This window comes from Echiichthys vipera, assembly GCF_963691815.1.
Source record: "Echiichthys vipera genome assembly, chromosome: 6".
In the NCBI taxonomy this organism is placed as follows: domain Eukaryota; kingdom Metazoa; phylum Chordata; class Actinopteri; order Perciformes; family Trachinidae; genus Echiichthys; species Echiichthys vipera.
Genome location: NC_139831.1, coordinates 16,989,229 through 17,003,988, shown reverse-complemented (window position 1 = coordinate 17,003,988; position 14,760 = coordinate 16,989,229). Strand labels below are relative to the sequence as shown.

General features: G+C 43.1%; 1 protein-coding gene across 1 annotated transcript; it reads left to right on the top strand.

The window, feature by feature from the left end:
* Window positions 1-879: 879 nt before the first annotated feature.
* bicc2 (bicaudal C homolog 2) lies at window positions 880-12,581 on the top strand (the record flags this gene model as incomplete). Its single annotated transcript, XM_083915606.1, has 19 exons — window positions 880-1,147; window positions 2,257-2,303; window positions 2,641-2,710; window positions 2,868-2,947; window positions 3,193-3,354; window positions 3,448-3,501; window positions 3,736-3,951; window positions 4,761-5,012; window positions 5,146-5,277; window positions 5,685-5,874; window positions 6,935-7,068; window positions 7,164-7,369; window positions 8,036-8,141; window positions 8,635-8,674; window positions 10,263-10,426; window positions 11,584-11,812; window positions 11,912-12,069; window positions 12,237-12,336; window positions 12,451-12,581. 19 exons carry the CDS (start codon window positions 880-882, stop codon window positions 12,579-12,581), a joined length of 2,739 nt encoding a protein of 912 aa, XP_083771732.1.
* Between the last annotated feature and the right edge of the window lie 2,179 nt (window positions 12,582-14,760).

Below are 14,760 nucleotides of genomic sequence, written 5' to 3'. Positions count from 1 at the left end.
CATGATTTCATTTTATCAGTCACAGGGGACCTTTTTCTGCAGAATAAGAAATTTACTTTTACTTTTGATACTTCAATACAACTTGCTGATTAAACTTTATTGAATGCAGGACTTTTACTCATCTCCTTTTCTTGCCAGTATTTTCTTCCACCACTGACTTGAGGTTATTTCTTTATCCCAAGCATTGTTGCAAGCTCCCCGATCACACAAACACACTCACTGCTGGGATACACCCCTCTACTCTCTTCACCCTGACCTCTGGAATCTCAAGCCCTCGTACTTCTCATTCAGAGGAAGGGGAGGGAGGGCAGACATGGACAGACGTGCGGTGGAACCCAACTGCCGTTTATTTTGTTAGCTGTGTGTGCTGGTGTGAGGATTGTTTTCAGGATGCATGTGTGTGTGTGTGTTTGTGTAGGTGAAATGTGTATCTCGTCTTATGATAGTCCTTGACTATCTATCCACGTAATCTGGGGGAGTTGAACTGAGGATTACAGAGGATTTGTTCAGTGCAGAGTGAGTCTCAGCTGAAGTTGTAGATTTGATTTCGTCTGTCTGGAGCCCCTCAGATAGAGAAGACATGATCTGTATGACATCTGTGCATTGGGAGGCCACAGCAGCAAACCCTTCAAGCCTCAAACAGCTTGAACAGAGAGAGTGAGAACAAGTTAGATTTGTGTACTCAATTAAGTGAAGGGGGCGGGGGATTTAAAGAAAAGACACAGGGGGTGTTTCTTGCCCCTCTCTCCCCTTTTTTTCTCTCCCTGCTGGTCTCCTTGGTCACACACACACACACACACACACATACGCACACATCCTCACACACACACACACACACACACACACACATACAAACACTGACGAGGGTTCAGTCCTGCTATGGCCACCGCCACCACCGAAGAGAGCTCTCCGGTCCCAGCCACTGTAGCACCCCAGGAGCCTGACTTGGAAACTAGTGTAGAACCCGGCTCAGCAGCAAAGCCTGAGCCCAGCGAAGCCAGAGAGGAAAAAGAGGATGAGGAAGAGGAGGACAGAGGTGGAAGTTCAGTGCCGGGGCAGGAGAATGCAAGAGGTCAGAGTCTGGACCCAGAGTGGGTGGAGGAGAGGTTCAGGATTGACAGGAAGAAGCTGGAGAACATGTTGTACGGTGAGTGAGCTGACAGTCACACCACTGCATCTGGACTCTCTGGTGTTCCACCGGCTTCATTTTCACATATTCTTCTCTACAAGCGGCTTTTTTCTGGAAGTTACTCTGGTTGCGATGCCTATCATGACCTCCCTGCGTTATTTACCTGACCCTATGTCTCTGTCAGGGCCTCCAGCCCGCTGCGTTCTCGCTGTCACCATCAGTATAACTGCCATCTACTAAACTCCCGTTCCTGTATCACCGTGATTTATGACTCGCAATTGCTTATGCATTCAGAAGTCTTTTTGGCTATTATCATTCTTGTCTGGGAAGCAGAGGTAACTGGCTCTGTTAGTTATCGCTGCCTGGCAGGTTTATGACAAACACCTCCTCTGAGTTACTGGGAAACTCTTCTCTGTGTGTGCCACTGCTGCAGATAGAGGCTGATGTTTTTCTGTTTGTCCTCACGCAGGCCCTTGACGGGAAAGCTGGAGTGAATTCAGCCCCAATAACTTTGGGCTGTTATAATGCGTGCACATGTGGGACTATTCAAGCAGCTTGAGTCTGGCAGTAAATATTTTACACCATCCCTTTAGGTGATAACCTGTCACTCACTGCACTCAAGACTTTATTCTGATAAACTGAGGAGCGCTCTGTTTTTTTTGTTTTTGTTTTTAACACATTCCTTCTTGATCTTGCAGTTGTTATTTAATTTTTTGGTCAAGTGGGAGGTCTTTACGTCAGCAAATGCCATCGATGTGGCAACGACCACCTTCTCTCTCCACCCCACACTGTTCTCATCTCATTCCTCAGCTCTGGCCAGCGTAACCCGTAGTGATGAAGGCGTTCCTGGGTCCCCCCCGCCCCTCCGTACCCAGTAAATGTCACAGTGGAGCAATGGCCTTTTAAAATAGTTTATGTTCCCGGCAACCTCTTGTTCAGTTTGTTTGGCAAAAAAAAGACAGTTCAACATTTAAATGTTGACTCTACAAACATGCTTCATATTGAGCACTATGCTGTAAACAGGGGGATGTTGCTGACCAACACAATGTGTCAAATCACACTGCAGGGATTTGGAAATGTGAATTTTAATTATTTTATTTTTTATTTTTGCTTTCTTTGTCTTTCAGCTCCAAAGCATGGAGATGGTGAGACAGGAGAGGAGTTTTTTGAGAGAGTAAGTAGTGGTCCTCATCAGGAAACCGTGGCTCTCCTCAGTGAAAGTCACCAATAATGATTTGTGCATAAAGCCTTCTGGTTAAATGTAGCTTATAAATCAGTTATACTGCCACCAGTTCCATATTTGTCCCATAGTCTGCATGCAGTGATTACTGGTTTTATGGGGATGATGCAGTCTTTGAAATGTAAATGAGGCTTTGTATTCTTAGGTCGCAGAGATCCACCCTGTGTCTGGATATGTTGACGTGTTCTGATTGTATGTGTCGTGATTTGTGGCATACAATGAGAGCTCCGTCTTTTCCTCTCACCCTTTCCTATTGTTTATGCTTCCACAGGTGATGAGAGAAACTGACACTCAGGTGAAATGGCCATCCAAGCTGAAGATTGGAGCCAAGTCAAAGAAAGGTGACGCATTCTTGACACTCAAGTCACACCATATAATTGCTCTGTGTTTCGTCACCTTCCTGTTTTCTATGTTCCCGCAAGATGACTTACAAATGCCTGTTTACTGTTAACATACTCAAATGTATCATACTTAAACTGAGCTCCTATTTCCATCTAGATCCACATGTGAAGGTGGAAGGGAAAAGAACCAGTGTTTTAAAGGCCAAAAAGCAGATACTAGAACTGCTGGAAACCAGGGTGAGGGCTCTGGTGCTTGATTTCCCCACGTTGTCAAACAATTATGTCAACAATGTACAGATGATGACATCTTTTTACATTGTTTCTGATTTGCTACTGCTTCCTTATTTAAGATGTTGTTTGGCAAAGCTTTTTCTTTTTATAAAGTTTAGGTGGAAGGGACTTTGGAGCTATAGCTATGGACATAATATTAAGTATTGAAAAGTCACCTGCCCAAATGACACGGCTGTTTATATATAATCCAGGTCAACAAGGTGACTTTAAAGATGGACGTGGCCTACACAGAGCACTCCCATGTGATTGGGAAAGGCGGTGGAAACATCAAAAAGGTGATGGAGGTCACATCGTGTCACATCCATTTCCCTGACTCCAACCGACACAATGGTACAGGAGAGAAAAGCAACCAGGTAACAATCTCTAATGCAGCATTTTAATGATCTACTAACTGCTGAAAACTATTTAGTTTCAATATTGTTGTTATGTTTTAAAACTTTTACCAGGTCTCCATTGCTGGACCCATAGGAGGAGTGGAGGAAGCCAGGAGGAGGATAAGAGTGAGTGATCATGTGAAGTCTGAGCAGAGACTACCCAGGATAGCTTTTTATTCATCTCAAAACCCAACTTCGTCACTCCTTTCCAGCCAGGCGATCAATAGAATGATTGATAGAATGGCTGACACAAAGGAGACAGGTGTATTTGTCAAAAAGCTACTGTCTGTCTCACATCTCTTTATTTCACCCTCCATCACATTCATTCCCTTGTTTTCCTTCAACTCTTCCTTGTTCTAGGACCTGCAGCCATTGTCCTTGACTTTTGACCTCCCCGTCAGCCTGGTGCCTAAGGCTCTGCCAGATGCAGGCTCCCCACTCATCCAGCAGGTAGCGCAGACCTTTGGGGTCAGTGTGAGCTTTAGGGCCGTGTCACCTCATCCTCAGGCACAGCCCAACTTCTATGAAAGCTGCTGCACCGTCTGGGGCCTTCAGGGCAACGCAGCTGCTGTCAAGGTTAGTGTCAAACATTTTAGGGAAAACTTTAATCCAGTTTACAGTTTATACACACTAGTAAAAGGTCCCATATTATGCCAATTTTCAGGTTCATACTAATATTTTGGATTTCGACTACACGTTTACATGCTTTAATGTAAATAAATACATTATTTTATTCTCATAATGTCTGAATAAACCTGTATTCACTCTCTGTCTAAAATGCTCCCTTTTAGCACCTGTCTCCTTACCTCCCCCCCTTCAAAAAAGCCCAGTCTGCTGTGATTGGTCAGTGTTTCCAGGTCTGCACTCTTGGCGTCCCGGCACCGTCATTGCAACCATTATAACGGCACTGTTGTGGCACTTATATATAGTATAGCTGAGACATCACAAACCGTAAGAAAGTCCTGACGGCTTGTTTACGGGCTGTGTGCATTTCTCTGTGTGCATTTCACGTTTTGATATTTTCACAGTATTTGTAAAGCACTTCAAACCTGCTTCATAATCACAAAAAGACATGAAAAAAATCTCACTTTTTACAATATGAGTAAATTATGTATAATATAATTTATTTTATATGCAGAGTGTCTATTTGCACCAGGGTGAGAATAGTCACACAGCAGCAATTTGGCTGTTTACACCCTGAACCTTGGCCTCCTAGTAGTATAAAGAACAACAATAATTGAAGGTTATGGGTGGGCAGGTTAAACATTGGACTTTCATGCAGGAGACCTGGCTTCAAACCAACTGAGAAACTTCTTATTAGTTAGGTTTAGGTAACAAAACTGGGTGCAAATAGTATCTGCCATTTATATATCATCCCCTGACAGAAGGCGACCTGGATCCTGATGGACCTGCTGCTGGGGTCAGAGATCACATGCGGTATCGTGAGCAGTCAGATGGATGTAACCTCTCAGCAGCATCTCTTCCTCTCGGGGCAGAACGGGGCTCACTTCCTGAGTGTCATGCACCAGACCCAGACGCAGATCATCCTTCCAGACCTCAGCGCTCCTCAGAGCCCTCCGTCTCTGCTCATCCAGGGCAGCCCCGACGGAGTGTGTCTGGCTCGGCAGCAGCTCATGGTACGGCGGGGTGCTTTGTTTTTGATTGCTTGTATATGTCAAAACACATTTTATCATTTTTGTTTTCTTGTGTTCTTCTTTATCTGTTGTTTGACATTCTGTGTTGTACATGTGTCTTTGTGTGCACATCTAGGATTGTCTGCCTGTGTGCTTGATGTTTGACATGCGTGAAGATGGGGAGGCAGATCCCTGTCAACTGGCTCAGATGATGCAAAGCCTTGGAGTCTTTATTAGTGTTAAGCCCAAAGTAAAACAGACCAGCAAGGTACAACTTTATCATTGTAGCTTTGCTGCTTTGTCCTCGATAGAGTCCAACACACACACACACACACACACACACACACACACACACACACACACACACACACACACACACACACACACACACACACACACACACACACACACACACACACACACACACACACACACACACACACACCATATGATTTTTGTTGTTGTTCTGTTGCTATCTCATCTCTTTAAATTCACTTCCAAACTTAGACTGCAGCTTGTGATTGCTTACTTGATATGCACTGGAATGAATAAGAAATGTATTTTGCAATATTTCTTGAATGTTCACTTTGGATGCAAAACTCCTCTCCCCTGTCGTCTCATATGCTGCGGTGTGTTGAATACTGATGTAAAACTCTGTATTGATGTATGTATCAGTCAGTGGTGGTGAAAGGTCTGGAGAGGAACATCTCCAGTCTTTATGAGGCCCGTTGTCTGCTCCTCGGGTTGGATTCCTGTGAGACTGCCAAGGCGACCGAGGTGACCCCTGACCCAGTGCTAGCCGGCAGCGGGCTAAGCAACTATTGGCTCAATATGTTGCTGCAGCAGCTTCGTCTCTCTGAGAAGGGTGAGCATGCATGCATATATTCAGTTCAATTAAATGTAACTTTATGTTAGACACATACAGGTCCATATTAATATAAAAACAGTAAAATAAACACAATACAAGACTAACAACACAGAGATATCATCACTTTGGGTATGCTCAGATAAGGCCATTATGATAACAGTTTTTTAATATAAAACACAGCATGAACGGTGGGAACAAACATGTGACTTGCACTTATCCATGTTGGGAGCTTGAGCAATTTTCTGAATGAGTCATTAAATGCCACCTGAAAATGTTTAGGTATTGCCTTACTATAAATGCACCACAAGTTTGCTGCATATAATGGAGTACAGTCAGCTCTACAAAGGGCTGTTTTGATTAACATAATCTGTACACAAGTTTACGTGCCGGCATATTGACTTGTGAACCCAGTCAGCAACACAGGTGCTGCTCATCATCATACAGTGGATTATTCCTGATGATGTGGCCCAAATATGTTAGTTTGTTCAACACATTTAGTGCTTGAACTACCATAAGCAATCATGATAACACTTTTTTAGAGTTAAATGTAATGCTATACTGCACACCATAACTTCAGAAGACGCTGAGTATTTGCTATATGTACCTGTAGGTGTGTTTCCATCCAAATGTGTGTGTGCACCACCTATTAAGAATTCCAATATGTTATTCCATGGCCTAGGTAAATGCATTTGCGAACATGAGCTACTCTCTCTCAAAGCCAGAAATCAGAAAATTAAGTCTTTAACTTGTGACGTCATTGAGTATAAAGTCTGGAGCGGCTCTATAGACAATGAATGGAGACACTGTTTTCTTTTTTTTGCCCAAATGAGCTTTATTCTATTGTAGTGTCGTCAGTCCTGAAACCGATAATGTACCCAGATGTTGCATGAATGTTCCCTGTGGCACTCCAGAATTTCTATTCAGGTCGTATTTTATGCACGCATTCAGAATATGCATGGATAGAAACTTGTGTCTTGTGTTTTACCTTGAGTTTGTCTCTGTTTTATTCATAAGTACAAACTAATATGATCTTTTCATGCCCCCTCTTGTTGATCAGGATCTGTGCCAGCTCACACTCCAGAGGTGCTGACTGGTACTAAGCCCCGGCCGTCACCTCCACCAGGTCTCACCCCTCACGCTGAAGAAGGGAGGACAGGACTGAAGGGAACAGACAGCCAGCCCCTGGAGAAGGTTTATCACTGTTTACAGTCTGGCTATCGCAAATCCTTCCTGATAGATTAACCTCAGTACTAACAATGGGCACTGGATACTCTCCTCTTTTTCAGATCCTAGAAAACGAGGACCAGTCTGGCCAATCAGAGGATGAGAGCTCTAAGGTCGTGGTGATGTCATCATCTCAGGTGTGTGATGCAGGCAGCAGCATAAGCAGAGTGGGATTCATGGGACGGAGGGGGAGCCTTCAGAGTCCTGAAATTACCAAGGTCTTCGTCCACGGCAGACGGCATTCAACGGGGCAGGCGCAAACATACAGGTGAGCATTTACTAATAAAAACACTTATTTCCTCACTTGTGAGGTCATTGTTGGCTCACATTCATTTCTCATTGATTTACAGTAATGATAACATAGATGCAGTTCAAATCAAAACTAAAAAAACAAGTCATAACCTACGATGAGTCCTCACACACACAGACACACACACACACACACACACACACACACACACACACACACACACACACACACACACACACACAGACACACACACACACACACACACACACACACACACACACACACACACACACACACACACACACACACACACACACACACACACACAAACACACAAACACGGGCAAGATCTGTCAAGCATGTACAAGTCATGCTAACGCAGAAAACCAAGTCAGAGGGAAGAAACCTTGTTGACCTCATCTATATTTTCCTTTTCACTGAGCCCTCTGTCCTTTTGTGGTTCTCTGGATAAAAAAAACCTTGCTGTGCAGTTTTAATAGAGCAGCTCTCCCATAACAAAATCAAAACTCATGTAGCATAAGTTCACTGTCTTTGAAACCCTCCTATAGTAATGCTGCTTTAGAGAAAATGTTGATAAGCTCTCAATGTTGGACTTCTCAGTTTAACCTAACCTTAATTTTCCATCTGTGTGAATGTGTGTGTTTTGTCTCCTGAATGTGCAAGGTTTTTGAACGCAGAGACCGAGGGAGGGAGGTGTGAGCAGAGGAACAGCCTGAGGAGAGATGTGGCAGTTCCTCAGGATGTTCGAGCTGACTCATCCAAGGCTGAGGTAAGGACAAACAGAAATTAAGGTCTCTCTTATTTTCCTTGTTCACCCTTAAATCAATTAAGGACAACCTTAATTGGCCAAAACTAAATCGCAGTGGAAAGACATTCAAGTCTTTTTGAACCCCTGATAGACTTTTTAGTGTTTTAGAGATAATGACTCGTAGAGGAGGAGTATGTATGAGAGGAGACTAACCTTCAACTACTTTACTGTGGATGATGGGATAGATAGAAACCAGCAGGAACATTTCATTTGCAATTGTTATGTAACCTATTGATTTGCACATCATTGACCCCTGCAATTTGATTTGGAGAATCGATTTTTGTGTTTGCTCACTTCCCTCACGTCATTTTCTTAAAGGTTACTGAGAGGAGGATTAACAAGTTTACCCCCACAGTGTTCGGTTCCCCCTGCCTGTGCTCAGTAACCAGAAAAAAAAAGAAAATTCAATTTCATGCATTATTTACCCGCTCTATTTCCTGTTTGTGCTTTGCAGGATTATGACTATGAGAGGAAGAAACTGCTGGCAACCAGAGGTTAGTGCTCCTAAATGTTTAATATTTCTCCCCATCTTATGCGGTTTCAAGAGCTCTGCACAGGTTTCTGCAACAACAATTAGGGCACTGCCAAGGAATCATTTCTCTTCTTTATTGATCTATAGTTGCTGTATACTGCAGATGGATATATCAAAAACAGATTTTGCAGGGACATTTGGCCAAACATACTTACTGTATATTGTAGTTTGCTCTTCAAACAGACACCTATATAGGCCACAGCCAAGCTGTTGGTTTTGGAGCTGACGAGGGCACAGATTGGAAAAGTAGTTAAACTCAGCTCCTAAAACAACTCTAAATCAAGGGAAATAATTGGTTTGCCGTAAAAGTGCACACGTTTGGGTCGCATTGTTGCAAAAACCTGATTTAATGTCATATGATTATCCAGGATGAAGGTGCCTATTTAGTTTATTCAAGTATGTTATCGAGGCAACACATTAATATCCTGAGCAGAGGCAGATTTTGATAGAGGGGGCCCATTTCAGTGCAGCTCACTGCCAAGACAACTGATGAAGGGGACCTGTTTATGGGCTTCACTGTGCCAAAGTTATAATAGAGTAGCACACACACAAACACACACACGAACGCAGAAAACAGTACCTCATCCATCATGCAGAATGAGAGATACTGGGAAGATCTGCAGCCAAATGGTACTAAATTCCCTTAGTGTTGCTTTATGGGATTATGAATTAGCAGTTTGAATGGGCCATCTGCCTCACAGTCATTAAGACACCCATATGTCGGTATATGAATGGGACATTTACCCACACAAACACACACATACCACACAAGTGACAACCCACTAGTTATAATCCCATTGATAATGCAATCTTTGAAGTGCTGTAACAGTTGTTTTTTTTTTAATCACATTCACACGTGGATCCTGTTCTACGTCCAGGTGAGGCCCATGGTCACTTGTTTGTTCTTTGAGAGTGTGCCTGTATCTGTCTGTATCAGTCTCAGAAATTTGAGTTTTATTAAGTATGCCACATGCTGGCAATGAGAGGCACTGTTCATGATATATTATTTAACACCTGAACCCAGCTTGTGCAATTCAGGCTATCAGAGGATACGTAGAAAACCTCCAACACATTTTCAATGTGGGTGTACTGAGGCCATATGCAATTCTGTGCACTACAAAAAAAATCAGTCTGAATTAAAAATAATTCTACTCAGCGCAGCTTGTACAGGTTTCTGAAATTGTGTGCTCATACAAAAAGTTAAACAAAGTTAGCAACAAGCTGGTGAACTTAGTGGAACATTTAGCAGCCTGAAAGCCACATCTTTCTCTCAGGAATTGATGGGGAGCCAAATAGCTGAAAGCATGGGTGTGTGAATGGTTAGATTAGAATGGGTGAATGTGACAAGTAGTGTGAAAGCGCCTTGAGTTGTTAGAAGACTAGAAGGGTGCTGTGTAAGTACAAGTCCATTCATGAGCTTGTGTCAGCTGCTCTCAAGTGGCCAAAAAAACAGTTAATGCAGGTTTTAAGTTTGTATTTTCCTTCTGTGTGTGTGTGTGTGCGTATGTGTGTGTGTGTGTGTGTGTGTGTGTGTGTGTGTGTCTTATTAGCCATGCAGAGAAAGCCTGTGGTCACAGAGGTCCAAACACCTACAGACACCTGGAGTGGCCTCGGCTTCTCCAAGTCCATGCCAGCCGAGGCCGTAAAGGAGCTCCGCAACATCAGCCGACGCAGCTACAAACCCTACCTGAGCATCAGCAATACTCAGCAACAGGTACAAATGAGCATCATGCTAACGTAAAGGAATAGGTCCGATTTTTTTGTGGGGTTGTATGAGGTACGCATCCATAGTCAGTGTATTACCTACAGTACCAGCGGGGAGGAGTACCAACACAGAAGCTAAGGATTGTACTGCTGTGGACAGGGGCAGCAACATCACATGTTTCAGCCCCCTCAAAAAGGACCACCTAAAAATAATCAATATCAGTTCAAGTGTTCGCTATATTTAGACTATTTTCACTACTTTACCTTCTCTTCAGATAGCCCTGTTTAAGTTTTCATAAGGGGAACTGAAGCTGTTATACACCTCACATAACCCCAGACTAGCTGATCTACGGCTGCCTCGACTGGTCAGTTAGTTTGTGTCATTGTGAAACTTAAACCTCATGCCACCCCACTTCAAAAATCAGAACAATCGCCTTAAAGTCTGGTTTAACAAACTAAAATAAAATGGACTTCCAACTTTTTTGACTGTAAACTTTAGATTAAGGTTTGACTTGTGCTGAACTTGCTGAATTCTTTTGAGCTGCCAAAGCAGTTTTTTGTGCAGTGCGGTAAAACAAGCACCCCCATCGCGGCCCACTAACACAGGCTCATTTATCGGTATTGCTCTCTTTACAGTTAAGAGCATTTATCTCACTGTGTGGTAAGCATTCCCAATTTGTATACCCAATTACCTGTTCTCTACCATCGCCTCAGTCAACACGGACACCCCTCAGCAGCCTGTTTGCCTGAGCTGTTTCAGTTCTTTAAAAGCCTCCTGAATGGCCGCTCGCTGTGTGCTCTGTTGCCAGTGATGGAGAAGCAGACTCACTGAGGTTAATAAGAGCAAAAGGCAATCCTCCAATAAGGTCAATGTTCCTCTGAGACCGAGGCAGCTGGGAGGAAACATATGCCCAGCACATTGATCATTTCCAGTGAGAGTGCTAATATTACAGGCCGCGGACACAGACAAATGAGCTTTATTATTAAATCCTTGGATCTAATGGATGTCTTATGTGCACTGCAACCCTCTTACATTAGAGGATATGTGATCCCTTGTAACCATGCGTCTCAGATATGAAAGAAGAGGATAGTGACAGTGAAATCAGTGAAATGTTCACAGATGAAAGAAACTATATTTACGATGTTACAAATTCTGTGTCCCTCTAGCCGTGGGCTGCTCAGATGGGGAAGGTGTGTAATGGGAGCAACTGTGAGAACTGGAGGGACAGACGTGGATCCACATCTTCATCCCTGCTTGTCTCTTCTTCCTCCTCCTCCACCTCCTCCTCGTCTTCCTCCCCCTCCCCCTCCTCACCCCCATCTACTTTCACCTCGTCCTCCACCTCTTTCCCTGCATTTGCAGCCTCAATGAATAGAAGCAGAAATGATAAACCCTGTGAGTCTTATTTGTGTTTTTAAGATCAGCAAAGCAGTGTGTCAATTTCTCTTTGTCACCTTTAACCTTCTCCTCTGAACTTTGACCCTTGATGTCTAGTGGAAAACAGCAGCAGTTACTATGAAGGTGCGTGCTCATTGAGGAGGGCGTCGACCTGCAGTCAGAGGAGCCCCTCCCCCCACATGATAGACGACCTGCCTGAGCTGCTCGGCCAACTTGGCCTGATCAAATACATTGATGTATTTGTACAACAAGAGGTAAACATATGTAGAGACTCGCAATGATGCAAACTTGTGAAAAATAAATTTTCATCATTACTTACACACTGAGCACGCTGTGAGGGAGACATATATACACCGACATACACCGCGTCCCGTGTTCATGAATGAGCCTGATGATGCAACTGCTATCTGTACGCATCCAGATTGACTACCAGACATTCCTCACCCTGTCTGAAGAAGATCTGAAGGAAGTGGGCATCTCCACCTTTGGAGCCAGACGCAAGATGTTATTGGCAATCTCAGGTGAGAATCTAATGTCCTGGTTAAGATTCAAATCTGCTTCTCCATCTGTTAAGGCTGTAGGTGGTGCTCGCCCCCTCTTGTGAAAATGATTATGTTATTTATCTTCCTATCCAGACCTGAACAAGAGCAAGAGGAGGCTCTCAGATACACCTGCGGTGAAGCCTGGCTACCTAGAGGGCGGTGCTAGTGGTCGACTACCACGAATCATGGGTCTAGAAGTTGCTGCTCAGAGTAATCATTGGTGAGAGGAGACACCAAGCAGCTCTGAGCTCCATCTGACCAACGAGGAGCTATTCAGTCTCTAAAAGAGTATATAATGATGCTGCAGAGGTCAAATCTGCTTGTTATTCTCTATAAATCGATAATCGTGAAAGTGCTTGAAGAGCGGAAAACGATCTGTAAACATTTGAGATCAGTGCCTTTGATCTACAGCCATACCCCAAAGCTTTTTATACAAAATCAAGACAAGGAGGTCTACCCTTCCAAACCTCTGATTCTACAGGAAACACAAGACACATAGATGAAAATGTATGAAAACGTATGAAACACAAATGTACATGGGACCATGTTGATCTGTTGTGGTGTCTTTTATCATCATAAAGTGCCTTTCTTATGCAAACTACAACTTCTAAGTTTAAGTCCATGTTAACCACTACATTTATGCAATTGTAAATAGATATCTTACAAAAATAAACAACATTGTACTATGATAGTGACTATATATAACATGTTGTCGTCAAGCTCTATCCATCATCATTACAGTTTTTGGGACCTTTTATGCTTTTATTGGAAAGTTGACAGGAAATGAAGGGGAGAGAGAGAAAAATGATGAAAGACATGCAGAAAAGGTCTAGGGGCCACCCTTCAGAGTAGTATTTTTCGTTCAAAGGCATATATATTCCTCTCCTCAAGGCAAGGATCAGACCACCAGAGGGCACTGGTGTCACACACTGTGTCACACACAAATTCACGTCATGATGTCGTGTAATGAACTTGTTATAGGTAGAAACACAGTGACAACAGCATTAGAGCTTCTGGTGGACAAGGTGGACAAGCAATATTCAGATAAGGGGAAAAATGAATTAGGAAATCCAAATACGCAAATGCATTTATTGGTGTGAGGGTAATGCGACACTCCTTTTAATGTGGTTTGGTCTTGCCTGACTGCTCAACTGAAAGTTTCAATTTTATTTATCACTGTTGCAGCGATTGAAGCCACTGAAACCGCTTAGGATCTGTTTCCTGTTTAATTTATTTAGCAGAAAGCTAAATAAATTAAACAGCTACACCCAGCAATTTAGTGCTATCATAGGGACCTTACTGGCAGAGTATTAACGAGAACGGTATGATCTGGCAATAAATTTGCAAATTTGGAATAGTGTTGTTAGTTAAAGTACCACATCGAAGCGAATAATCCAAGGAAGCTCCACTGGGGGCATGAGGGGCTCTGATATGTTCAGACGCTCACCGAGCTGGCTGGTGCAGCGGCAGCCAAGCATGAAAGAGAATGTGAGTGGAAGTGGTGGGCTGTGACAGATTAGGGAGAGATGATCCCTACTTATTACAATGCCTCTGCCAATTACATAGGCAAGCTTTAGACCAGTGATGCTAAAATCTGGTCCTTTGGCCCTGGAGCACCTCTGGATTTCTTTTCTGTCAGGTAGTTAATTGCACTCCCCCGTGGTGACAGGTATAAATCGGTCCGTGATCACACATGAAAACTACCTGGAAGAACCAGCAGCACTCTGGACCCTGAGGACTTTGGAGAGCCACTTGGACTTTTCACCAGCTAAAGTGGCAATCTTGACACATGGTCGAGTTATATGGAAGGCCTATAAAATGAAACTGTGATCGGACTGTTTGCAGCCAAGTCTTTTTTCATTTAAGTGGTCTAAATTTCTCACCATTAAGAAGATGCAGTAAAAATTAAAGCTTTTTATCAAAGGAAATGTATTTGAGTGAGTTAAGATTGCATCTTTAAAGCTGCTATAATCAATATTTTCATATAAATAATGAATAAATTACTCATATTGAAGAACCCACAGGTTATCTTTACACTGCAGTACCCCTCAGCCTTAAGGAGCATTTCAGTATCTTTCAGTTCATTGTTTTGGCTTATCCAGAAACGCGACCAAAAAACTTATAATGTTGTATAAAGTAAGACCAGATATAGAGGAGGGGCTGTTACTGAATATGAGTAAGGTAAGGTGAGGTGATAAGGACAAGTATACAGAAAATATAGATTTGGGAGTCAATGCACAGCAAATACCAGGAGCATTATCCATTGCTGGAGGAAGTCATGGCAAAGGGAAAGCATTACCCGCATAAAAAATATGAAATCACAAAAGATATGTCGGCCTCACTAACTGACAAGACTGATGTAGGTGTCAAACTAAAAAGGGTTCAGCCACATTCACAAATGTC